At 51.1% G+C, this 26,144-nt stretch overlaps 1 protein-coding gene and 1 long non-coding RNA gene across 2 annotated transcripts; both read left to right on the top strand.

Annotated features, from left to right (window-relative positions):
- Positions 1-1,125: 1,125 nt before the first annotated feature.
- On the top strand, positions 1,126-2,836 carry LOC148813712 (uncharacterized). The gene is made up of 2 exons (XR_016086173.1): positions 1,126-1,264; positions 2,587-2,836. It is a non-coding gene; the product is annotated as an uncharacterized LOC148813712 (long non-coding RNA).
- Positions 2,837-6,581: 3,745 nt separating this feature from the next.
- LOC148813711 (guanine nucleotide-binding protein G(q) subunit alpha-like) lies at positions 6,582-18,175 on the top strand. Its single transcript, XM_088907748.1, has 7 exons — positions 6,582-6,787; positions 8,736-8,920; positions 9,087-9,241; positions 10,179-10,307; positions 12,437-12,566; positions 12,657-12,810; positions 14,437-18,175. Exons 1-7 carry the CDS (start codon positions 6,652-6,654, stop codon positions 14,646-14,648), a joined length of 1,101 nt encoding a protein of 366 aa, XP_088763874.1. The 5' UTR covers positions 6,582-6,651; the 3' UTR covers positions 14,649-18,175.
- The last annotated feature ends 7,969 nt before the right edge of the window (positions 18,176-26,144 follow it).

Raw genomic sequence — 26,144 nt, 5'->3', positions numbered from 1 at the left:
TGTCGGCAAATCCCAGGGGAATTTGCCCAGATCCTGACTTGAGGCAGAGCATCTTTCTTCTTTATCCGGAGCACCCGGAGGACACGCATGTGAACACGGGAGAACATACAGACTCCACACAGACAGCACCCCAGGGCCCCAGCATGCGAGACCTCCGCGCCCAGCGGTGTGAATTCGCCGTGAACCCCGAGCTCGCCCCACCCCCGGGGCGCCCCATGCCCCCGCTGCTCCGCGGGCAGGGCTGGGCCGTGTGAGGGGGAGCCTGGGTCTGCTGGGGAATTTACTCACTTCTTACAAGTCAAACAGAGATCGATTCAGTCCTGGAGAGAGACCTGCTGTGAGTCCCTGCCCACCCCATCTCTCACTCCCTCTGTCCTCTCCCCCATCTCTCACTCCCTCTGTCCTATCACCCCACTCTCTCACCCCATCTCTCACTCCCTCTGTCCTCTCCCCATCTCTCACTCTCTCTGTCCTATCACCCCATTCTCTCACCCCATCTCTCACTCCCTCTGTCCTCTCCCCATCTCTCACCCCATCTCTCACTCCCTCTGTCCTATCACCCCATCTCTCACTCCCTCTGTCCTATCACCCCACTCTCTCACCCCAACTCTCACTCCCTCTGTCCTCTCCCCCATCTCTCACTCCCTCTGTCCTCTCCCCATCTCTCACTCCCTCTGTCCTCTCCCCATCTCTCACCCCCTCTGTCCTCTCCCCATCTCTCACTCCCTCTATCCTCTCCCCATCTCTCACTCTCTCTGTCCTATCACCCCACTCTCTCACCCCAACTCTCACTCCCTCTGTCCTCTCCCCATCTCTCACCCCATCTCTCACTCTCTCTGTCCTCTCCTCCATCTCTCACTCCCTCTGTCCTCTCCCCCATCTCTCACTCCCTCTGTCCTCTCCTCATCTCTCACTCCCTCTGTCCTCTCCCCACTCTCTCACTCTCTCCATCACTCCTCCCTCTCTCCATCTCCATGTGCATGTTACACACACACACTATGATTCATGTGAAGCGCAGCACAGCTTGTCCTAATTTGCAGCACTGAGGGCGTTGCCCTTCAGGCCTCGGTAGCTGCAGGTGTGTTTATAAATAACGCTCCTCTGCTGTCCCTGGTTCCCCTGCAGGCATGAGCGCCCGACACAGGTGAGGGATTCTGGGACACAGAGTCCCACTTTCCTGTGGGCGGGGCTTGAGGCCAGCAGAGCCGCGTCAATCACCGCGGCATCATGCCCCCCCCGGCTGGTCACATGACTCCTCCTTCAGGTGAGTGCGCCTGGATCTGTCAGAGCGGATGTTACAAAAATAAACTGACCCACTTGCCTGTGCTTGTGTGTTATATTTCATTCCTCCTCGCCTTTTAAACGATTTGAAGTGAATCTGGAGGCCGAGGCCACAAATGAGAAAATGAGGCAGTTCTTTACACAGAGGGTGGTGGGGGTATGGAGCAAGCTGTCCACCCATGACGTTGAAGGTGATACACTGGCTTCTTTCACGAAACACCTGGATGAGACCTTGTAATTAATTGGCTACTAACTAACAAATGAGTCAATGGGGCTAAATGGCTCCTCTCATTTGTAGCACTTCTTGCTTTCTTAAAGCAAAAACGCTGAAATTGAAAGAGGGCTCTTGCAAGGCTTCATGCTGCCTGTCTTCAATGTTGACGAGTTCGTTAACAAGTCTGTTTTCAGCTTGAATGTGTTACGATGTGACCATCACCTCTATCTCAATCACTATCTCTTGCTTGCATGGACAGTGTTAAATGCAACGTGGCACTAAATGCTCTATGAAAATATTTACCTGGTGTGTAATTAACAGTGTAGAATTCGGGTTTACAAAAAATATAAATTGAAAGATAGAAAAAAATATTTCCGACTCACTGCTCTACATTCAAGTCAAACAAGCAAAAGCATTTTTTTCAATGAACATTTTAAAGATTTGAATACCAATTTCTTTGGGTGAAACCTCGACCAGCATTTTGGGAGGTAGGCAGTAAGAGTGAATTAAAGGTTTCTTGCGGCATCTTGTGGCAGATTCCTGAATTACAACAAGGCTTTCTGCGTAACTCTTTGCGTTATTGCCCGCTAAATGGCGCTCCAGTCTCCAGAATAAGATTCTCAAGTCTTGGGGGGCCTTTCAAGGAAGAAGGTTTTCACCAGATTCCACATGTGGACTGCGTTTTTCACATGAAAAGTTCAGACTGGTCTGTGTTTTTCAGCACAGGCAGAGCTGGCTGCCCAGAGACGACAGATGCAGCGTGAGAAACACTCTGGGATTAAACAAATTTTCATCTCTAAAATATCAAATCTAATCCCACACCTGCCCGAATTGGAACATTTCCCAATCCCAGTGGGAGAGGAATCCCAAAAGAGCTGCAGCTCAGTATGTGCTCTCCTGTCACAGCCTGAGGAACAGACAGTCCAACAAACACTATTGTTATTGGTTTAATTGTCCTTGAGTACTAAATGCTGTTGCTTTGACAACTCTGCAATTCATCGGTCACACCAATAAAGGTGGTTGAATGGAAAAGATATCTGCTGCTGCTCTCAGGCTCATGATCAGTCTGTTTCCTGTGCTGTTCTCCTCAGGGAAGGGCTGGATTCAGGAAACTCCAGGGACACTCAGTAAATCCCCCTCTCCTCCCGCACTCTTGAGCAATCGCACCTGCACTCCGGGAAGTCAGCAAACACACAGGAGCCCTCAGGCTGTGAGGACAGTCGCTCTGTGTGACTGTTACTGCAGTGCTCAGCACTCGTTTCTCAGGCACAGCGATATCAGCAGGACTAACAGTAACAACGTAGTTGTATAGTAATAAAAGCCACTAAAGCATTAGTAGTAGCAGTCAGACTCCTCTCCCTCTGTCTCATACAGACTCCTGTCCCTCTCTCTCTCTCCGTCTCCTGTCCCCCTCTTAGAGTCTTCTGTCCCTCTCTCTCACTCTCCTATCTCTCTGTCTCAGAAAGACTCCTGCCCCTTTCTTTGTCTCCTGTTGCGCTCTCTGTGTCTCCTGTCCCTCTTTCTGTGTCTCCTCCCCTGTGTCTCCCGTATGCGCAGAATGTGAGGCAATCAGTCAATCCAGTCCTCCACACTTCCCTGTGAGGAACTGGTTGGACTGGTCCAGCCTGAAGTGGGGAGGCAGGACACATGCCGACATGCCTGCAGTCCCACACATACCTGCTGCTGAGCTCACCCCTCCCTCCCCGCATGGCTGCCCCAGGGACGGGGCTGCGCTGTCAGAGACACAGGCAGCAGGAGCTGAGCGAGACCCATGCAGGGAGGGGAGGCAAAGCAGGGCAGGACGCAGCCCTCACCAGCTGTGAGCAACTGTGCACAGGGTGTGAACAAGAGTGAGCGTGGTGCTGCTGAGAGTGCCCAGCCTACTGCCAGCAGCCAGCAGCCATATCACTCTGCAGCTCCCAGCTGGCCGCCCACTGAAGCTCAGCAGTTGTGAGCCTGGCCAGTACCTGGATGGGAGACCTCCGGGGAAAAACTAAGGTTTCTGCAGGAAGAGGTGTTAGTGGGGCCAGCAGGGGGCGCTCACCCTGCGGTCCATGTGGGTCCAAATGCCCCAGTATAGTGATGGGGACACTAGACTGTAAACAGGTGCCGTCCTTCAGATGAGACGTAAAACCGAGGTCCTGACTCTCTGTGGTCATTAAAAATGCCAGGGCGTTTCTCGAAAAGAGTAGGGGTATAACCCCGGCATCCTGGCCAAATTTCCCCCTGGCCCTTACCAATCATAGCCTCCTAATAATCTCCATCTCTGAACTGGCTTCATTACTCTGCTCTCTTCCCCACTGATAGCTGGTGTGTGGTGAGCGTTCTGGCGCACTATGGCTGCCGTCGCATCATCCAGGTGGGGCTGCACACTGGTGGGTGTGTGGGGGATCCCCATTACCTGTAAAGCGCTTTGAGTGGAGTGTCCAGAAAAGCACTATATAAGTGTAAGCAATTATTATAATTATTATTACTGGCCACTGTTAACCTTGATGAGCTACTCCATGAACTACGCCCAGTAATTGCTCTCCGTGTGCAACTTTTCCAGAATCCTTTTCCCCAGACTGTCCTGGGCTCCGGTATTTATTTCAGCTGGTGAAGAACATCATGCACTTTTTAAAACAGGCCTTAATTGGTTGAAAATAGATGTCCAGTTGCAAACTAATTATTCTAAACTATATCTTTCATGTAATCACAGTGTTTTCTTGGTCCGCGGAAACAGCTGTGGTTTTTCACACCTACCTGGGACTCTTCGAAACCTCAGCAGACTGAGGCTTTAGGACTCCTACTGGTTCAGAAATCAGGCTGAGGATTCCACAGATGGACACGCAGACAGGAAAGGTCTGTTTTGGGTGTCAGCAACAGTTGTTCAAAAGTTCAAAATCAAACAGCTTTATTGGCATGAGTTGTGAATTACAGTGGTGCCAAAGCATATACAGTCAACACCACATCTACAGACATCTACAGTACAAACCCATCATTGGGCATTGACATAGAACACATAAGACATCATTGGGAGACAGGCTCACTATTCCTCAGGCTGTGACAGGAGATCACACTGGGCTGCCAGTTCAGATGAGCTCCCTCCTCCCTCTCCCAGTAGGATTCTGGCAGGTGTGAGAATTCTGGGATTAGATTAGTTAATTTGGGGAAGAATGTTTGTCTAATCCCACAGCCAGCAGAGGAATCCTACTCCGTTGGGCCCCTGAGCAAGGCCCTTAACCCCAGAGGCTCCAGGGGCACAGTATAAATGGCTGACCCTGCGCTCTGACCCCAAGCTTCCCTCCCTGTCTGTGTGTCTCATGGAGAGCAAGCTGGGATATGCGAAAAGACGAATTCCTAATGCAATAAATTGTATAGGGCTACTAAAGTAACATTATCATTATCAACATTGGGGCCCATTGTGATTCTGGCAGGTGTGGGAACTCTGGGATTAGATTTCTGAATTTAGGGAAGAATGTTTCTCTAATCCCAGAGTATTTGTCACAGTGCAGTAGGAAGTACACCTCTGTCTCCGTTTCTTCCTGTTGGCAGTGGGAGCACAGCCTGTCCCCTCTGGGCAGCCAGATCTGTCTGTGTCCAGTTTCTGTGGCCAGGCTGTGATCATTCAGCCTGTACCACATCAGGGTCTGTTTGCTGTTTCTCACCCTGGTCAAATATTATTGTATTGTCTATTTGGGGTTCTGTAGCGTTCCAGTTTGTGTGTGTGTCCCAGTGCGTGAGGTGGTGTTGTTTATCTTGTGCTGTGGTTTGCTTGATTGTGCTTTGTGTGGCTGTAGCTGTCCTGAGGCTGGTTGGTGTCAGTGAGCTTCAGGACCAGCTGGCTGAGGGGCTCCTCTCTGGGCTCAGCATGGCCTTGCCGTGGGACAAATGCTAGTCACTCTCTCTCAGGTATAACCAATATTTAATTGCCTCTGTTTGGTGAAAAGCAATGAGTCTTGGCCTAATTCTGCCCTGCACACATTATTAGGAGTTTTCCTGCACACCTGCAGGTTGTTTCTATGGGGTGTTTGTCCCATTGAGTGTAATCCTGCTCTGTGAGGGGACCCCACACTTCACTGCTGCATAGGGCAATGGGTTGGATGACACTTTCCAATACTCTATGAGATTCAGATTTTTTTGGGAGAGTTGAAGGTGTAGAGTCTCATAGTGGCGTGAAAAGCACTCCAGTGCCTTCACTGCCAGGTCCAAACTCCCAGACAGGCTGTCAGTCTGCCTTCCTGTGCCCAAGTGTGCTGTGTACCTGAGATCCATGGCGAGTTTCCCCTGGCGACGGGTGGGCGTGGCCGAGTCAAGCCCCTCACTCGCAGCGCCGGGATCATGTGATCACGCTGCTTCAGCCGCTGGCTCCACGCCCGCTGTTCATCTCGGCAGTCCTAGCAGAGAGCTGTGCGGTCCTCGCCCGTCCAGTCGGCCCTGTTCTCTCCGCCTTTCTGTCACATATTTTAAATTCTGCTACACCTGTGAGAATAATAACCTGCGCAACAGGCAGGAACTCCGTCCCTTTTCCACAGCTTATGTCCTGTCCTGCGGTGAATTGATCACGCTGCACTTGGAGAATCTCTCCAACTTTCTGTGACTATTTCCCACGGCGAGAAGGCGCTGCGCTCGGGGTCGCTGGTCGAGCCGGCGGCCGCAGTGAGTGACCGGACAGTGGGAGTCCAGCGCAAGCACGTTTAACTAACTCACCGCTCGGGCTGTTAGTTTGTTCTAGACGAGACGGAGCGGGATTGATCAGAGCAGGAGTTTCGTCTTTTAACGGGCTGGGGTCGCCGACTTGAAACCCTGCCCTCCGAGCAGCCGGCGCCCGGGGCTCTAAGGGAACCGGTTCGCTCTCGGGGAGGAGGTGGGGGCTACAGTACGGTGGCCTCCCCGGGGCAGTTAATTCACCCTTTACTTTTCCCCGAGCTGAGGCTGAGGAGCGTCTCCGGTCTGTGACCCCCGGAGCGACCCGACGCGTCTCCTCGGAAACCGTGCCTTTCGAGAACAGTTTAGTTCCCATTAACCCTGTTCGTGCTGCGGGCGGACCTCCGTGACGAGCTGCCCTGCCGGAGCCGCTGTTCGCGTCACGCCACTCGTGAAACAGACGCGGTTTCGCCCTTCGGCCGCGCTGGAGCCGCCCGGCGCGCGCTGACGGGGAGAGAGCGCCTCGCGCCATGGCGCGGTGTCGGGTCTGCGCGTGCTGCCTGTCCGAGGAGGAGCGCCGAGCGATCGCCGTGGATCGGGAGATCCAGAAGATCCTGCATAAGCAGAGGAAGAGGGACAGGCGGGAGATCAAATTGCTGCTGCTGGGTGAGGCGGGCGGCGGTGGGAGGTGACCATGGGCGCTGTCCTGCGGTCACTCTCGGCCCAGCGAGGGCTGGCCGACGCGCGGGAACCCGTCCCGGCTGGACCATGGTCACCTGAGCGCGGGGCTCGCAGAGTCCGTCAGTGAGATCAGACACGTCAGTGGTACAGCACCGCGAAATCATGGTCAGACCACTAGAGCAGGAGAGCACCGCGAAATCATCGTACAAGCAGTTAGGCAGTAGGGCAGGGGTGAAAATATGGTAAAAACACAGGCAGTAGAGCACCGCGAAATCGTGGTGAAAAATATTACTGCAGTAGAGCACAGTGAAATCATGGTGAAAACACAGTTAGGCAGTAGGGCACTGTGAAATCATGGTACAAGCAGTTAGGCAGTAGGGCAGGGGTGAAAATATGGTAAAAACACAGGCAGTAGAGCACCGCGAAATCATGGTGAAAAATATTACTGCAGTAGAGCACAGTGAAATCATGGTACAAGCAGTTAGGCAGTAGGGCAGGGGTGAAAATATGGTAAAAACACAGTGAGGCAGTAGAGCACCGCGAAATTATGGTGACAAACATTGCAGCTGTAGAGCAATCGCGGTAAAAACACAACAGAGCAGTAGAGTACAGTGAAATCGTGGTAAAAGCACCATTAAGCAGTAGAGCGCCGTGAAATCGTGGTAAAAGCACACTTAGGCAGTAGAGTACCATGAAATCATGGTAAACATACACTAGAGCAGTAGAGCACCGTGAAATTGTGGTCAAAACATAGTATAGCAGTAGAGCACAGTGAAATCATGGTAAAAGCACAGTTAAGCGGTACAGCATAAATTAACAGTTAGGCAGGAGAACACTATGAAATTGTGGTAATAGCACAGTTAGGCAGTAGAGCACAGTGAAGTCATGCTAAAAGCACAGTCAGGCAGAAAGGTACCATGAAATTGTGGTAAAAACACACTAGAGCAGTAGAGCACAGTGCAATCATGGTAAAACCACACTAGAGCAATAGGACACCATTAAATCATGGTAAAAACATAACTAAGCAGTACAGCATAGTGAAATCATGGTAAAAGCACACTTAGGCAGTAGAATACCATGAAATCATGGTAAAAGCTCACTTAGGCAGTAGAGTACCATGAAATCATGGTAAAAACACACTAGGGTAGTAGAGCATTGTGAAATGATGGTCCGAGTCTCAGCCACACATCAGAAACAGAGACAGGACACGCCTGAGGGGTCCTGGGCCTCTTTCTGACCGCGCTGACCACAGAGCAGAGACGGGGAACTGCGTTCAGTCCGGCTGGGCTACTGCTGGGCTGGACTGGAGGTCTGGAGAAGGAGCAGGGAGGTGTGCGATCTGTATGGCCTGTGTCACACAGCTGATCATAATGATATTAATAATGGAGATCCCCTCCACACCCACCTGGATGATGCGCCAGTCCGCTCCCCACACACCAGCTCTCAGTGGGGAGGAGAGCAGAGTGATGAAGCCAGTTCAGAGATGGGGATTATTAGGAGGCCATGATTGGTTAAGGCCAGGGGGGAAATGTGGCCAGGACACCAGGGTAACACCCCTACTCTTTTCAAGAGACACCCTGGGATTTTTAATGACCACAGAGAGTCAGGTCCTCGATTTTAGATATCATCCAAAGGACAGCGCCTTTTTATAGTTTAGTGTCCTTGTCACTATACTGGGGCATTAGGACCCACACAGAACGCAGGGTGAGCGCCCCCTGCTGGTCTCACTAACACCTCTTCCAGCAGCAACCTTCGCTTTCCCAGGAGTCTCCCATCCAGGTACTGGCCAGGCTCACACCTGCTGGGCTGCAGGGTGCCAGGGCTGCCGCCGTGTCCGTCGGTGCGGTCCTCCGAGGGGTGGCCGCTGGCCAGGCTGTTCAGCTGGGGTCAGCGTCTCTCTCTGCCTCTCCTCTCGTCCCCCCCCGGCCCCCAGGCACAGGCGAGAGCGGGAAGAGCACGTTCATCAAGCAGATGCGCATCATCCACGGCCAGGGCTACTCAGAGGAGGAGCGCCGCGCCTTCGCCAAGCTGGTGTACCAGAACATCTTCACCGCGGCGCAGAGCATGATCAGCGCCATGGCCACGCTGGGCATCCCCTACGGCCGCCCGGAGAACGAGGTACTGGGAGATGGTGGGGCTCTCCCCCCAGCACCCCAATACAAGAGTCATTGTGCAGCAGGGGCGGGGGCAGCTGGTGAGAAACAGAATCAGACCAGGGGTACTGGGGTGCAGGTGGGCTGGAGTACTGGGGGGGCTGTGATTGTCTGCCCTCTCTCCCGCGCAGGCACACGCCCAGCGCCTGCTCCAGGTGGACGTGCTGCGGGTCAGGGCTCTGGAGCCCTGGGAGGTGCAGGCCATCCGCAGCCTGTGGGCCGACCTCGGCATCCGGCAGTGCTACAGCCAGCGCCGCCACTTCCACCTGCTGGACTCCACCGACTAGTGAGTGCGCCCGGGGCTCACCTGCGCCGTGGCAGGGTCGGCCCAGGCCCGCAGATCGCTAGCTGGAAACTCTCCTCCAGGGATCCGAGAGTACAGTCACAGAAATACCTGGAAAGGCATGGGAGACTTGTCATCAGTCAGGTAGAGCTCAGCTCCACCTTCATGAGAATGAGAAGCTGTGTGGAACATACCTGGTGTCTCGGTTTCCACACCTCAGGCTGTGGCTTCTAGCTCTAGTGCCACAGAAAGGTGTCTCCCTGGAGTAGCCGGGCACTTCCTGAGACAGAAGCACAAGTCCCCTGTTAGCCAGACTCTCCACCTCCACAGCATCTCCCAGGAACGACCAGCCAACCCTTGTCGTTAGAGCGAGAGAGATTTAATCCTTTCACCAGTGCTTTCATATTCTCTGCGGATCACTAGCCCTTGTCCATTCCCTGTGGTCAGTTTGGCTTGCAAGTCTGTGACTATTATTAACCAGAGTGTGTGAAAGTACCCGTGACTTCATCAGGCACTCATCTGGACAAGAGAACATATTCAAATTGGTTTTAGACAGTAAACATCTATATTTTTCCCCCCCATTTCTTAAGGAGTGTAGAAATGACCACATTACATGAGGTCATCGTGTAGGAGGGGCTACATGTGGAGAGAAGAGGGTTTCTGGGCTGTGCCAGCAGGTCCACCATTGATCTGCACCCCTCAAACACACCCCATCTAGAAATCCAGAAATTATCAGTACTGAATCGCAACAGCAGAGGGCACCATATCCTTAAAAAGACTTAAAAGTCACCTTTGAGATTGAACTCATTCTCATGAGAACAGAATCAACTGTAGAGTAACAGATGTCAAAGGAAGAACCATGTTATAGTTTTGGCTCCACATTTCCTTCTTGTTCTCCCTCCAACCGTCTCCTCATCCCTCCCTCCCACTCTCTGTGCAGTTTCATGTCGAACCTGGAGCGCATCGCAGCTGCAGACTACATCCCCACTGCTCAAGATGTGCTGCGGGTTCGACTCCCTACTACAGGAATCAACGAGTATCCCTTCACTGTGGAGAAGATGTCACTCAGGTAGGTAGCCAGCCAGTCCATCAAGAGCCGAGTCCCTAGATGACCTGGTTTGACTCGTCCAAGCTGACCAGCATCTGAAAGTGTGTCACTCAGTGCAGTTACAGTAGCAGAGCTGCCAGAAGAAGTTTGTGAACCTTTGGGATAACCTGGATTTCTGCATTAATTACTGATAAAAATGTGGTCTGATCTTCACCTAAGTCACAATAATAGACAAACACAGTCTGCTTAAAACTAATAACACACAATTGTACTTCTTGTCAATATTGAACACATCGTTTAAAAATTCACAGTCCGGGCTGGAAAAAGTATGTGAACCCTTGTATTTAGTAACTGGTAGAACCTCATTTAGCAGCAATAGCCTCCACCAAACATTTCCTGTAGCTGCTGATGAGACCCACACAACGGTTAGGAGGAATTTAAGACCATCCCTCTTTACAAAACCGTTTCAGTTCATTGATATTTCTGGGATCCCTTGCATGAACAGCTCTCTTCAGGTCACGCCACAGCATCTCAATTGGTTTGAGGTCTGGCCTCTGACTTGGCCATTCCAGAACACAAATTTCCTTCCGTTTAAGCCATTCTGTTGTTTCAGGTTTACTCCTGTGTTTCAGGTCATTGTCTTGTTGCATTATCCTGCTTCTATTAAGCTTCAGGTGACAGACCACTTACAGGAGAATGTCAGGGTAGATTTCCCGATACAATTTTGAATTCATCGTTCCTTCTACGATGGCAAGCTGTCCAGGCCCTGAGGCAGCAAGGAAGCCCCAAACCATGATGCTCCCTCCACCATGCTTCACGGTTGGGATGAGATTTTGGTGTTGGTGTGCAGTGCTTTTTTTCCTTCAAACATAGCATTGCGCATTTCTGCCAAAGAGTTCAACTTTTGTCTCATCCGTCCACAGAACATTGTCCCAGAAGTGTTGTGGAACATCCAGGTGGACTTTTATAAACTTGGGACATGCAACATAGTTCACATGAACAGCTCTTTCTTGACTCTAGCAGTAACCAGCCTTTGTGTGCCTTTTTTATAGGGCAGGGCACCTCCAACCCACACCTCCAATCTCATCTCCTTGATTTGAACAGCTGACTCCAATTAGCTTTTAGAGACGTCATTAGCCTAGAGGTTCACATACTCTTTCCAACCTAGACTGTGAATGTTTAAACCAAGTGTTCAGTACTAACAAGAAGTACAATTGTTTGTGTGTTATTAGTTTAAGCAGATTGAGTTTGTCTATTATTGTGACTTAGTTGAAGATCGGACCACATTTTTATGAGTAATTAATGCAGAAATCCAGGTAATTCCAAAGGGTTCACAAACTTTCTTGCAACTGTGCATGTGTCTGCTCAGTTACAGTCACACACAGTGTGTGTGCACTTACAGTAGCACAGTGTACACTGTGTGTGCAGTTACAGTGTACAGTACAGTGTGTGTGCAGATACAGTAGCACACTGTGTGTGTAGATACAGTGTACAGTGTGTGCAGATACAGTAGCACTGTGTGTGTGCAGATACAGTGTACAGTGTGTGTACAGTTACAGTGTACAGTGTGTGTGCAGATACAGTTTACAGTGTACAATGTGTGTGCAGATACAGTGTACAGAATGTGTGCAGATACAGTGTACAGTGTGTGTGCAGATACAGTTTACAGTGTACAGAATGTGTGCAGATACAGTGTGTGCGCAGCACTAGCTCATGTCAGCTGCTAGAGCTGAGAGGAACAGAAGCTACAGCCTCCCCAGCCCTGAACACTGGGATCCCACAGCAGGGGGCTCCCTGTCGCCCACACTGACCAGCAGCACCCTGGGCCTCTTCCCCCTGCTCAGTGCACGTTGCAGCCTAATCGAGAAACTGAGGAGTGTGCAAAACAGGACTAAGCACTCGGACAGATAGAACAGTCAGCAACACGCTGCTCCGTCAAGCCCCCTCCCTGCCCCTGCAGATGGGGGACGGGGGGCAGGCTGGGCCTGGCTGGCAGTGCTTGGTGCCACAGGAGACTGGGCAGTGCGTGCCAGGGGGCAGGGCCTGCAGCGGCAGGGCAGGGGTTCGACACTGTTTCTAGTTCATTCCGGTTCTCATGATCCCTCTCTCTGCCCCTGTCCTCCCCCGCTGCCCGCTCGGGCCCTCTCCAGGATAGTGGACGTGGGGGGGCAGAAGTCGGAGCGCAGGAAGTGGATCCACTGCTTTGAGAACGTGACGTCCCTCATCTTCCTGGCCTCTCTCAGCGAGTACGACCAGGTGCTGGAGGAGCAGGAGACCGATGTAGGTTCCCCCGAGTTTGTCTCGCCCCACTTGCGGCGCCAGAGCGAGGTGTGTACACTGACCTCTCCCCTCCCCACCTCTCTCCTGCAGAACCGGATGGAGGAGAGCAAGGCCCTGTTCTACACCACCATCCACTCCCCCTGGTTCCTCAAGTCCTCCATCATCCTCTTCCTCAACAAGAAGGACATCCTGGCGGAGAAGATCCTGACCTCACACCTCGTCACCTACTTCCCCCAGTTCAAAGGTTCAGTCTCCTGCTGTTACATCAGTCAATTCATTTAGTCCAGTTTAGTGCCTTAGCTGCCTAAAGGTCATTAATTGATTAATTGCACATACAGTACCTCTACTGTACCTAAATTACCTCTACTGTACCTAAAATTTCTGATTTTCTGATCTTAGTTCATATCAATTGCTTCTTGTGCAAAAATCAGCTGCTATAATGCTAACAAGAACACATTACTCCTGTGCTGGCATCACTGCATTGACTGCTGGTGCATTATAGGAATATAGCAGTTAGCGGTTAATAAAACTTTTACTAGTATTTAAAGCACCTGGTCCTTGATTTGTTTATCTGAAATGCAAAGACACACATGAAGGTTTTCTGGTGCAGGGTTGAAGATAATCAGTGTCTGTTACAGCCCCTACAGTTCTAAAATTCTCCACCCCTCGGATCACACATTCATCCTGAAGTGCATGTCTCAAATCCTAAATGCAAATGTTTTTACAACAGCAATTTTTAAGGAATGGTTTAAATTTGTGTCGTATGGATGTTCTTTTTTACTCTGGTTTTATTAGTCTTATATTGGAGTTTTCCGTCTAATTTAATCTGTAAGTACAGCATTATGACACATTAGCATGAAAATGTACTATATAACTATATGCAGATTATTACTATCGTTATTAACTACCATAAAGTAATTTGACCAACCCTTAATTGCTTAATTGGTCCAATTAAGCAATTAAGGGTAGTTACACAAGCTGGAGGTCAATTACTCAATCACAGGTGGTTGGAAAGGGTAGTTCTCACTTGCAAGGCTCCTTACCTGCAGGAGAGTTACAGCAATGGGCTGGTCTGGCAGCTCAATCTGCCTCATTGTTGCCCATAGCAACCATACAGACGTGCCGCCCAGCCCCAGACCTGCCTGTGGAGTCTGGAAAATCCCTCTGTGCTGCGGAGGAGCAGCTGCTGTGCCTGCAGGATGCATTCTAGATGTGTGTGTGTGTACAGTGTGTACAGTGTGTACGGTGTGTACGTGTATGTACAGTGTGTGTATACAGCATATCTATACAGTGTGTGTGGTGTTTGTGTAAAGTGTATGCAGCATGTGTTTATGTAGTCTGTATACAGTGAGTGTTTATATAAAGTGTGTGTGTATAATGTGTGTGAGTATATCGTGTGTGTATACAGTGTGTATATAGTGTGTATACAGTTTGTGTACAGTGTATACATACAGTGTGTATGTATAATGTGTGGGCAGTGTGTCTATAGTGTGTGTGCACTGTGTGTACAGTGTGTGCAGTATGTGTGTGTTGTGTGTGTATCTACAGTGTGTGTGTGCATAGTGAGTGTAGAATGCGTGTGTATAGTGTGTGCGTGCAGTGTGTGTACAGTGTATGTACAGTGTTCATATTGTGTGTGTACTGTGTATACATAGTACGTATGTGTGTTGTGTGTATGTATACAGTGTGTATATAGGGTATGTATCTACAGTGTGTGTATATACAGTGAGTGCGCAGTGTGTGTATCTACAGTGTGTATAGTGTGTTTGTATTTACAGTGAGTGTGTAGTGTGTGTTTATCTACAGTGTGTGTATCTACAGTGTGCAGTGTGTTTCCAGTGTTAATTCCAGTACTCACTCCCTCTGGCAGGAAAGCAGTGTGATGTGCAGGGGGCCATGCAGTTCATCCTGCAGATGTACCTGCAGCAGGCGGTGAAGAAGGACAAGAGGAAGGGCGACAGGGACAAGAGCATCTACTCCCACTTCACCTGCGCCACCGACACCAACAACATCCGCTCTGTCTTTAGCGACGTGAAGGACATGGTGCTGGTCAAGTCCCTGGAGGAGTTCTCCCTGCTGTGACCGGGTCTCTGGGTCAGCAGTCTGGAGGACACACTGCTGGTCAAGTCCCCGGAGGAGTGCTCCCTGCTGTGACCGGGTCTCTGGGTCAGCAGTCTGGAGGACACGGTGCTGGTCAAGTCCCTGGAGGAGTTCTCCCTGCTGTGACCGGGTCTCTGGGTCAGCAGTCTGGAGGACACACTGCTGGTCAAGTCCCCGGAGGAGTTCTCCCTGCTGTGACCGGGTCTCTGGGTCAGCAGTCTGGAGGACACGGTGCTGGTCAAGTCCCTGGAGGAGTTCTCCCTGCTGTGACCGGGTCTCTGGGTCAGAAGTCTGGAGGACACGGTGCTGGTCAAGTCCCTGGAGGAGTTCTCCCTGCTGTGACCGGGTCTCTGGGTCAGCAGTCTGGAGGACACGGTGCTGGTCAAGTCCCTGGAGGAGTTCTCCCTGCTGTGACCGGGTCTCTGGGTCAGCAGTCTGGAGGACACGGTGCTGGTCAAGTTCCTGGAGGAGTTCTCCCTGCTGTGACCGGGTCTCTGGGTCAGCAGTCTGGAGGACACGGTGCTGGTCAAGTCCCTGGAGGAGTTCTCCCTGCTGTGACCGGGTCTCTGGGTCAGCAGTCTGGAGGACACGGTGCTGGTCAAGTCCCTGGAGGAGTTCTCCCTGCTGTGACCAGGTCTCTGGGTCCATCTCAGGCTGCAGAGTCCATTGCTGACAGATCTGGGCCGGCCTGGTGACACACAGAGCTCTTCCCTGAGTGACGTGTCTGAGAAGTCACCCCAGTTACAGGTACAGCTGGATCAATGGGACAGTCTTGCACCCTGTGGACACAGGACAGGGTACAGAGACTCTCACCCTAATGCAGTGGGACTACAGACACGAGCCTTGGACACAGCAGAGAGACGAGGAGATTCCTCACTCCAGGGCTGTGCAGACAGAGCCTTTCTAGTAGTAACTAGATCCTTTTAGCTTTTCACACACAAGACTTTGAGCAGCTCTGTTCCAGGTGTTTCTAAAACAGACTCTCAGGACAGAGGGTCCTGCACATGGCGCAGAGCTGGTGCCACAGCAGAGTTCGGGGTGCGGGGTGCGGGGCCCCCTCTTCACACAGGGGGACGGGGGCTGGGAGGAGCAGACCTCTGTCCGGTCAGTGAGTCCCCAGCTTTCTGAGGTCACTCTGCTCCTGGCTTTTTGTGAGCAGTGTCTCTGTCTGTGTGCACTATTGTGAGTGAGAGCACTCACAATAGTACACACAGACAGAGACACTGCTCCCAAAAACACAAAGTGGTGATTACACAAATTGCTGACAGGTCTTACACACATCACTCACACACAAATCACTCTCACACACAAATCACTCTCACACACAGATCACTCACACACAGATCACTCACACACAGATCTCTCTCACACACACACACCTCTCTCACACACAGATCACTCACACAGATCTCTCTCACACATAGATCCCTCACACACACATCACTCACAGATCAATTCAATTCAAGGTGCTTTATTAGCATGACCGATGGGTACAATCAGTGTTGCCAAAGCAAATAAAAGTAATTATATTTACATTAAACAAAACAAAAAGTAAAATAAAATCTACAGACCTATTATTTACAACAAAGACATATTATAAAATATTGACATATACTGTAGGCGGATGGAGCATTATTGGGAGACAGACTCACTGTTCCTCAGGCTGTGACAGGAGATCACATACTGGGCTGAGTTCCCTCCTCCCCCTCCCAGTAGGATTGGGACCCACTGTGATTCTGGCAGGTGTGGGAACTCTGGGATTAGATTTCTGAATTTAGGGAAGAATGTTTCTCTAATCCCAGAGTATCTGTCACAGTGCAGTAGGAAGTGCACCCCTGTCTCTATTTCTCCCCGCTGGCAGTGGGAGCACAGCCTGTCCTCTCTGGGCAGCCAGGTCTGCCTGTGTTGCCCAGTTTCTATGGCCAGGCTGTGGTCATTGAATTTGTACTTAGTCAGGGTCTGTTTCTTTTTGTTGTTTCTTATCTTGGTCAAATATTCGGCTTCTGTATTGTCTGTTTAGGGTTCTGTAGCATTCCAGTTTGTTGTGTTTGTGTGTGTGTCCCAGTGTGTGAGATGTTGCTGTTTGATCTGTGCTGTGATGTGCTTGAGTCTGAGTTGTGGTGCTCTAGCAGTGCTCAGGTCGGTGAGCCTCAGGACCAGCTGGCTCAGGGGGCTCTGTTTTGGGTTTAGCTCTTGGCTCAGCAGGGCTTTGTGGTGGTAGGAATTATGGTTGCTTTTAAGATCTCAAGATTACTCACAGATCTCTCTCACAAACATCACTCACACACACAGATCTCTCTCACGCACACACCACATACACACAGATCTCTCTCACACACACAGAACTCTCTCACACACACACATCACTCACACACACATCACATACACACAGATCTCTCACAGATCTCACACACACCACTCACGCACACACAGATCTTTCTCACACACAACACTCACAGATCTCTCTCACACACACATTACTCACACACAGATCTCTCTCACGCACACATTACTCACACACACAGATCTCTCTCACGCACACATTACTCACACACACAGATCTCTCTCACGCACACATTACTCACACACATAGATCTCTCTCACGCACACATTACTCACACACATAGATCTCTCTCACACACACATTACTCACACACATAGATCTCTCTCACACACATATCACTCACACACACAGATCTCTCTCTCACACACATATCACTCACACACACAGATCTCTCTCTCACACACATCACTCACACACAGATCTCTCTCTCTCTCTCACACACACACACACATCACTCACACACAGATCTCTTTCTCACGCACACATACAGATCTCTCTCTCTCACTCACACACACATCACTCACACACAGATCTCTCTCTCTCTCTCACACACACACACATCACTCACACACAGATCTCTTTCTCACGCACACACACAGATCTCTCTCTCTCTCTCGCACACACACACACATCACTCACACACAGATCTCTTTCTCACGCACACACACAGATCCCTCTCTCTCTCACACACACACACACACACTGCTCACATTTCTTGGACTGCTGGCCAGTGAGCCGAGTGCTTGGCGGAATTACAACAGACCAAGAGACGTCCAGGGGCTAAAAATAGCCAGCAACACCGCTCTCGCCTGTCGCTCTCAGATCGTAGCCCTCAAAGTGATATGTGAACGATCTCCAGAGCCTGTTGTGCCATGAGGTCACAGGGTCAGTTTACCAGACTGGTCCTGTGGTTTATCATTCTTCAACATACTGTGCTTTACTGCACCTTACTGTGCTTTTACTTCAGATTACTTGGGCTCTACTGCATGTTCTTACCATTGTGTACCGCAGTAAATGTGTAAGCAGAGTGAACAGTGCTGAATGTTGTAGGGCACAACCTTAAGCTAATGACAAGAAATTAAAACAAGAAATGACAGGGAAAAAAAACAGTTCTTGGGCTTTAATTTGAATTGTTAAATGAAGTTTTAATAAATTTTTGATTTTCAGTTTTGTCTTTAGAGCCCATGATAAGAATGTCAGAGAGATTCCAGCTCGGGAAAGGCTGTGTGTAGCGTCTGTGTACCTTTCCAGGGTTTTGTCTTATCACGTTAGGATGCAGAGCTGGAAGAAGACCTGAAGTGACTCACACCTAGACTGTGTTATTCACTCAGAGAGCTCAGCGGTCTCCAGCTGCATCTCACTCAGCTGGAAGACTCCAAGCCCCTAGACTAAGATCAGGAAAGAGGAATTTAAAATCCATCGTGGATTTTGTCAGTGAGTGGGAGACAGTTCTGATGTGCACAGGGCGAGTGGGGCTAACTGGCAGAGCCTGCTGTGGTCGTTCGGCCACCAGGGGGAAGCAATGCGCTGAAGCTCAAACTCGTTGCCAGAAAAGAGCTGAAAGGAAATTTATGAGGAGCAATTTGTGATCTCCACCCCAAGGGAACCCCAGGCACTGTGAGGGGGTATACTGCTAAGAGGGGGCGCAGTGCGGAGGACTCCGCTGAGAGGGGGCGCAGTGCGGGGGGTGTCGGAAACAAATTGAGGAGATGCCCCCTGACTCCTGGCCTGCCTCAGCTCCACTGTGGGTGTGTGGGCTCTTCATTGGCTGAGCAGATCCCACCAGATACACACGACACAGCTTGCTGTATACACACTCACACACACTGACACTCACATACAATCACACACACACACTCACTCAAACACACCCCTCACTCACAATCACTCACACACACTCTCACTCACTCACACTCACATACAATCACACACACTCACACTCACATACAATCACACACACACTGACACTCACATACAATCACACACACACTCACTCAAACACACCCCTCACTCACAATCACTCACACACACTCTCACTCACTCACACTCACACTCACACTCACATACAATCACACACACTCACACTCACATACAATCACACACACACTGACACATACAATCACACACACTCACACTCACATACAATCACACACACACTGACACTCACATACAATCACACACACACTCACATACAATCACACTTACTCACACACAATCACACACACACACTGACACACACAATCACACACTCGCTCACACACACACTAACTCACACCCATTTACATACAAGCAGAGTCATGTCACACACACTCTCACATTCACACATACACTCACACAGTCACACACACACTCACGTTCAGTCACAGTTACACTCACACACACACTCATATACTCCCACACACAATCACACACTCACACTCACAGACTCTCACACACTCACTCACACTCGGAAGCTCTTACACGTGAGTCACGGGGGGCAGCAGGGGCAGCAGGGGGGAGCTTGGGCACGTGCCAGGCAGAGGCACGGGCAGACTTTCCACCACTGTCTTCAGGGCTGCCTTTGAGGGTCCAGCTCTCCTGGATATCTGCTCCATCTCCAGCCCTCAATTAACTCCATCGAGCCGCCTGCCAGCTGCACCTCTCTGGCTGGCAGAGCATGCTGCCCAAGTGCAGGTGTCGCAGGAGACGATACAGGTGTGAGAAGGGATGTGTGTGCAGTAAGTACTGCGTGAACGTGCTCTATACTCAGCTTCATCTGAGATGGGAAACTGAGCAGACTGGGTACCAGCTCCCTTGCCGTGAGGCTCCTAACGTCATTGCAGACAGAGCGACACGCACGTCAGAGACCAGACCCGCTCAGAACGCCTGAACTACGACAAATGTCACGGTTCATTCTGAAGATTAACGGCCCGATTCAAATTGTCCCTAATGGCACCTCATTGAAATAAAAAGTCAACATTCAGAGACGTATCGGCCTCTACTTAGAAAAAGATGCTTTAAGCCTGAGACAAAGCTCCTTTCACCTTGATGAAGGAAATCTGTCTCTCAGAACGTGTTCCCTGCGCCTGGCCTGACTGATAAGGCCTGCGAAGGGAAGACACTCGATTTTCATTAATGGCTTTGCAGCGATAAAGCAGAGCGTGCCGGTATCTGTGCCCGAGATCGAGCAGACACAAGCACCCCAGCAGACATGGCACAGAGTGCCCACGAGCAGGGCCCAGTGCCTCCTGCCTGTCCCCAGAACCAGACCCCTCTCAAGACAGAGGGACGGCGAAGACTGTGAGGACTCCTTGCCTTCACACAGCTGGAGCGCCCTGCGCCCCTCTCCTGAAGGCAAGAGGGGAGAGAGGCTTGGGGCTGCGGGTTTGAAGGGGCTGCAAGTGTGCAGTGTCTCAGTGAGCCACCAGGGGGCGATGTTGCATAGCAAGCCTAGTAAAGTGTTGAGCTATGAGCCTACAGCCACACGCGCCCCACTGCGTGGGGGCGTCCCAGTCCACTTGGCTAATGACAGTCCAAAACTGCACCCATGACCCCTGGGCTGTCGCTTTCTTCCCTTGCACACCATCTGTTCTCCTGATGTCTCGTTAGCGTTCTCTTCTCCGCGCTCGCTCTCTCGGTTTGTTCTGCCTTAATAGCTTTTTTTAATAAAAAAAATTGTCTTTTTGTCATTGTCAGCTGGTTCTGCACTGTCACTCGCGCCCATCTGCTAATTAAATTTAACAGCCCCAGATCCAACACATAAGCGCAATAGTATTAACGCTGAAAAACACAAAATGTTCCCAATTAAAATTTAAACGAAGTTGAGATCCGTGTCTCCCGCTGTGCGTGTGTTTTAAATGAGTGAGAGGCTGGCAGTTGGATCTGTGCCAGGGGCTCCAGGCTGCCCTGGGCACACAATCCCAAAGAGTTAAACAGGGAGAGCACTGCAGGGCTCATCACTGGCAGTTAATGTCCACTGTTATTATTAATGATCCAGGAAAAGCACTGCAAATTCCTATCAATGAATCATCCCTGCTGGATAAAAACAGAACACTTAGCTCATATACACATATGCACAAACACTCAGTCACACGCACAAGCACAGATGCACACACCACACTCTCACACACACACCCATTGTTTGCACACTCTCACAGATAGACACCTGCACACACACACACAGAGACATGCAGACACACCTGCACACTCTGACACACATTGAAGCGGAGCCTTTAGCTCTGTCCTTCAGAGAGGCCTGAACACGACCTCATTTAATCACTAATCATGTGTTTGTTTTGAGCATTTTCCGTTGTTTTTAAGTTCTATCTTTCTGAGGGCTCCACATACAAAGAAGAGTGGGAGATTGCCTGCGGTGGCAGTACCTCTCTGGTGAAAGAACCACTTGCACACATACCTGCTACACACAAAGGTGAGCTGTTGGCCACAGTGTGGGCGTGGTCAGGACACGCTACAATGCCTTCTATGTCCAGCAGAGGGACCCAGACTGCAGGTGTGACGAGCCCGGACAGAGCATGCTCCATGTTCCATGCGCCTGCCCGCATCCACGCGACGGTTCCGGATGTATCCTGGCTTACACAAGCTGTCCAGGCTGGTGCCCTCTGTCTGGGGGAGCTCAGCTTAATCAGACCAGACTGGACACCAGCCACAACACAGAACGAGCAGTGAAGCTGGTGACTGCTGCACGTGTTCGCAGGCTACTTGACAGAACTGTGCCCACTTCACCACCAGAGCACCCACTGCGCCGGCCAGCTTCTCGCCAGCTCGGAAATAAAAGGGCACCTGCCCACACTGTGGAGCTGGGGGGAGGCGCAGGCTGACTTCTGTCACCAGAGAGAAGAGCTCAAGAAAGAAGCGTTTTCTTCTGAGCTCCAGTGAGCAGGCTGCTTCCTGGGAGACAGACAGACAGCAGGGGAGAGAGTCAGCCCCCGGGACCTGTCGCTATCTCTGTGACTGGGCACACTGGCAGGGAGGAGAGCGAGTGTGTGTGTGTGTGTGTGTGTGTGTGTGTGTCTGCTCTCTCCCAGGACTCCTGCAGACGTGGTGATTCATCAGCGCTTGGATGGTGCCAGGATTGCGACTTTTCAGGAGAATAGAAAATGACAGCGCTTGGTCCTGTCAGGTTGGGACCGGACTCTGCAGTGCTGTTCTGCAAATCAGCTCCCACAGCTCAGCTGCACTGCCTACTGCTCAGAGTCCCCTGTCTGTCCCTCTCTGGACACAGTGGACTGGTCCTGCACCAGGGTCCAGTCTGTCCTCTCCATCGAGGAGCCAGGGTGTGATAGCGGGGTCACTGAGCTGCTGTCTGTCCTGCTGGAGTGTCTGTCCTGCCCCGTCTGCCTTAGCTGAACCACGCAGAGCTGTCCTCTAGCAATTATCTGCATTTCCTTCAGGAAACTATTTGGGTAGCTTGCTCCCAGGTGAGAGACATCTATTAGCTAATTAGCCGAGTGCAGACAGAAAGGCACATCGGCGCACGAACACCAGGAAAGACTTCTGATTTCTTCATTCTCAGCTCTAAGTTGAATAACATTCCAGGGGCTGGGCGCGCTCCAGGCTCCGTGCCACTGTCAGTGCGCCATCACCCGCCCGAGCTGTCAGCGCCGACACCCCTGCTCTCCGCTTGGCCGAGCGAGCGCTGCGCCCCACTTCCCTGCAGAGCTGCAGCGCAGACAGGCAGAGTCCTGCGGCTGACCCTGCCTCTGCCATCACCCCGGCCCACCAGAGAGACACGGAGACAGAGCTCTGCCTGCCAGGTGGATATTTATATAATTAACACACAGGCAGGCTCTGCTCCCTTAAGCACGGAGTGAAAAGAGCCCACTAATGGGAAGTCCTTCAGACAGCAGCACAACACAGCAGAGAATCGAAGTGCGTTCTGACGTCGTTTCAAGAGGACGGAAATACTTCCTGTTCTAGTGCTGCTATTTCAGTGCGAAGTGTCTTTCACCCGTCTAAGAGTGACACTATTCTGGTGATTGTCTCTCCTGCCCTGCTCTGGCTGAATGAACACAGCAGCAGCAATCCCACCTTGTGGTGTGAAATGCCCAGGGCTCAGAAACTCACCAAGCCTGGGCCTGGTCAGTACCGGGGTGGGAGACTCTAAGGAAAGCCAGGTTGCTGCTGTAAGTGGCGCTGGTGGACCAGTAGGTGGCACTGTTCCCTCTGAGCTAGAGTTTCCCTACTGATACCCCAGCATGGGGACAGGGGGCAGTGTGCAGTCGGAGGTGCTGACATTAAAGACCGTGTCTCTGCTCATGAACGTAGGGGTGTCCTGGCTAAACTCCACTCTGGGCTGTACAGTCTGAGCTCCCTGAAGTTCCCCCTTAGCTCACCTGGTGCAGCAGTTTCTCTCTCCTCCCCAGGAGCTGCACTGTCCTGTCCCCCTGGGCTGAAAGGAATTACGATTCTTACCCTTGTTTCTGTCCTTGCGTGCATCGTCTGCAGGCATGGCTAGCAGAGACTGGCTCGTTCCTATGGCCACGTCTTCCCCACTGCGCCCACTGTGGCCCCGAGCCAGCAGTACCCCTGGGGTGCGGCAGGCGGTGACCTGTACTGCTCAGGAACGTTGATGCCCGACAGGATGGCGCCAGATGGCAGATCTGCTCCCCCTGGGGGTCGAGATGCAATTGTGTTACGCACATGGTTGGGCCCAGGCTGAGCCTGTTGAACGGGCAGCAGGCTTCCATCACCGCGCTTGAACACCGATCAGCTCACCTGCGCCGTGTACCCCGAGGGTGAGGGCATCAGGGCGCCAGCAACAGACCGGACATCCTGGGTCTCCTGCCAGCGCGCAGAGCACCAAGCCTCTGCCTCTGCCTCCTCCTGAGACAGAAGAGGCCAATAAAGGGCTACCCGCTCCGGTGCCCCAGGCACAGCAACGGTGAAGACCAAGCGGTCAGGACAGAGGCCTCAGTGCACTGATCATGCAGACAGTGGGGCCACAGGACCTTCTTCCACTGTGAAAGTGTGGGAGTGCCCGCTGTACCGGCACTGTGGGGGGGCAGCATTTGAGATGAGGACCCACAGAGATAGTAGTTCCTAACAAACAGCCAGAAGAAGGTTTAGACACGAGAGCAGTTAGTAGTTAATTGATCCCAGAAGCTCATCCAGCCATTTCTTAATAATAATTGCTTACACTTCTATAGCACTTTTCTGGACACTCACTCAGAGCTCTTTACAGGTAATGGGGATCCCCTCCACACCCACCAGTGTGCAGCCCCACCTGGATGATGCGCCACTCTGCTCACACACCAGCTCTCAGTGGGGAGGAGAGCAGAGTGATGAAGCCAGTTCAGAGATGGGGATTAGTAGGAGGCCATGATGGGTAAAGGCCAGGGGGGAAATTTGGCCAGGACACCGGGGTAACACCCCTACTCTTTTCGCCCTGGGATTTTTAATGACCACAGAGAGTCAGGACCTCGATTTTACTTCTCACCTGAAGAACAGCATCTTTTTACAGTCTAGTGTCCCCGTCACTATACTGGGGCATTAGGACCCACACAGACATAGTGCAGGGTGAGCACCCCTTACTGGCCCCACTCACACCTCTTCCAGCAGAAGCCTTAGCTTTCCCAGGAGTCTCCCCTCCAGGTACTGACCAGGCTCACACCTGCTGGGCTCCAGTGGGCGGCCAGCTGAGAGCTGCAGGGTGACATGGCTGCTGGCAGCTCCAGGGTTTTGGTTTTGACAGCATGGTTAGGCAGTTTGTTCCAGACTCCCGCAACCCTTTGTGTACATAAGTGTCTCCTGTTCCCAGTTTTAAACACACTTCCCTGTAGTTTCCACTTGTGTCTCCTTGTTTCTATTCTCCCAGAAATAGAAACATAAGTACAGCTGGAAACGAGAAGAGGCCATTCGTGTGTAAACATGTTTATTCCCCTCCCTTTCCTTTTCAGACCTTTTCTTCTCCTTTTCTAGATCCGCCTGCATGCATATTCACAGCAGCTTGATTGGGTGAGGTCCTGGAATCTGACCTTTTGCTGTTTATTAATCTTCCCGAGGAATTGAAAGCACTCAGGGTGCATGTTTAATTGGGCACAGAACTGCTCCCTTTTCACACTGCAGAGAGCACCTTTCCTTACTACACAGCCTCCAGACACGCAGACACACACACACACACACACAAACCTGCACTCAACAGACACACACAATCACAGACACATCCACCCACGAGCACACATAAAGACAAACACACACAGGCACACACTCTCAAACATGCACTTACACACCCTGACAAACACACACGTAGACACACAACACACTCACAAACACACAGACACACACATTCACAGACAAGCACATATGTACTCACAAATGCACACAGACACACTTACAACCATGCCCACAGACACACAATCATAAACACCCACAGAAATACACTCTCAGACGCACATGTTCACAGACGCACACACTCACAGACACACGCATTCACAGACAAACGTGTGCAGAGAAACACACAGACACACAGACACACAGTCACAGACGCGTGCAGGCACACACACACTGGACATACAGTACCACACACGCACACGCACAGACCCACACAGACAGCCGTGTCCTCTGCAGACACGCCACACGCAGAAGGTGGGATGCCTGATCTGAGAACAATGTGTGTGAAGCTCAGCCGGATGACATTAGAAGTGTGACTGTGTGGGAGAATCTCCAGTCACACTTTTCTATTTATTCCCTTATTATCTCTGTGCTTAATTAACTGTCTAAAACAAAGCCTGGAAGATCCATGCCTCCATCACCAGGCCTCTCCTCTTATGCTCTCAGCCCCTAGGACGAGCTCCGTCTTCAGCTTCCAGGAGAACTGGTGTGCAGTGTAATGTTTAATTAATGGTTTGTACCAAGTTAATTGGACACCTATTAATTCTTGTAAAGTAGTAATAAAACTAACGCCTGTGAAAAGTTTTCAAATCAGGGGTCTGCAGGAAGATTTAAACTGGAGTGCACTAACAGTAATTAAATAGCAGACCCCGAACACACTGACACACTCACACACTGGCACACTGACACACTGACACACTCACACACCGCACCCTGACACACTTCATACTGACACACTACACACTAATACTCTGACACACTGCACACCGACACACTGCCACACTTCATACTGCACACTGACGCAC

The sequence above is a fragment of the Atractosteus spatula genome, chromosome 28 (assembly GCF_055471065.1).
Source record: "Atractosteus spatula isolate fAtrSpa1 chromosome 28, fAtrSpa1.hap1, whole genome shotgun sequence".
Classification (NCBI taxonomy): Eukaryota; Metazoa; Chordata; class Actinopteri; order Semionotiformes; family Lepisosteidae; genus Atractosteus; species Atractosteus spatula.
This window is presented reverse-complemented; position numbering and strand designations above follow the sequence as displayed.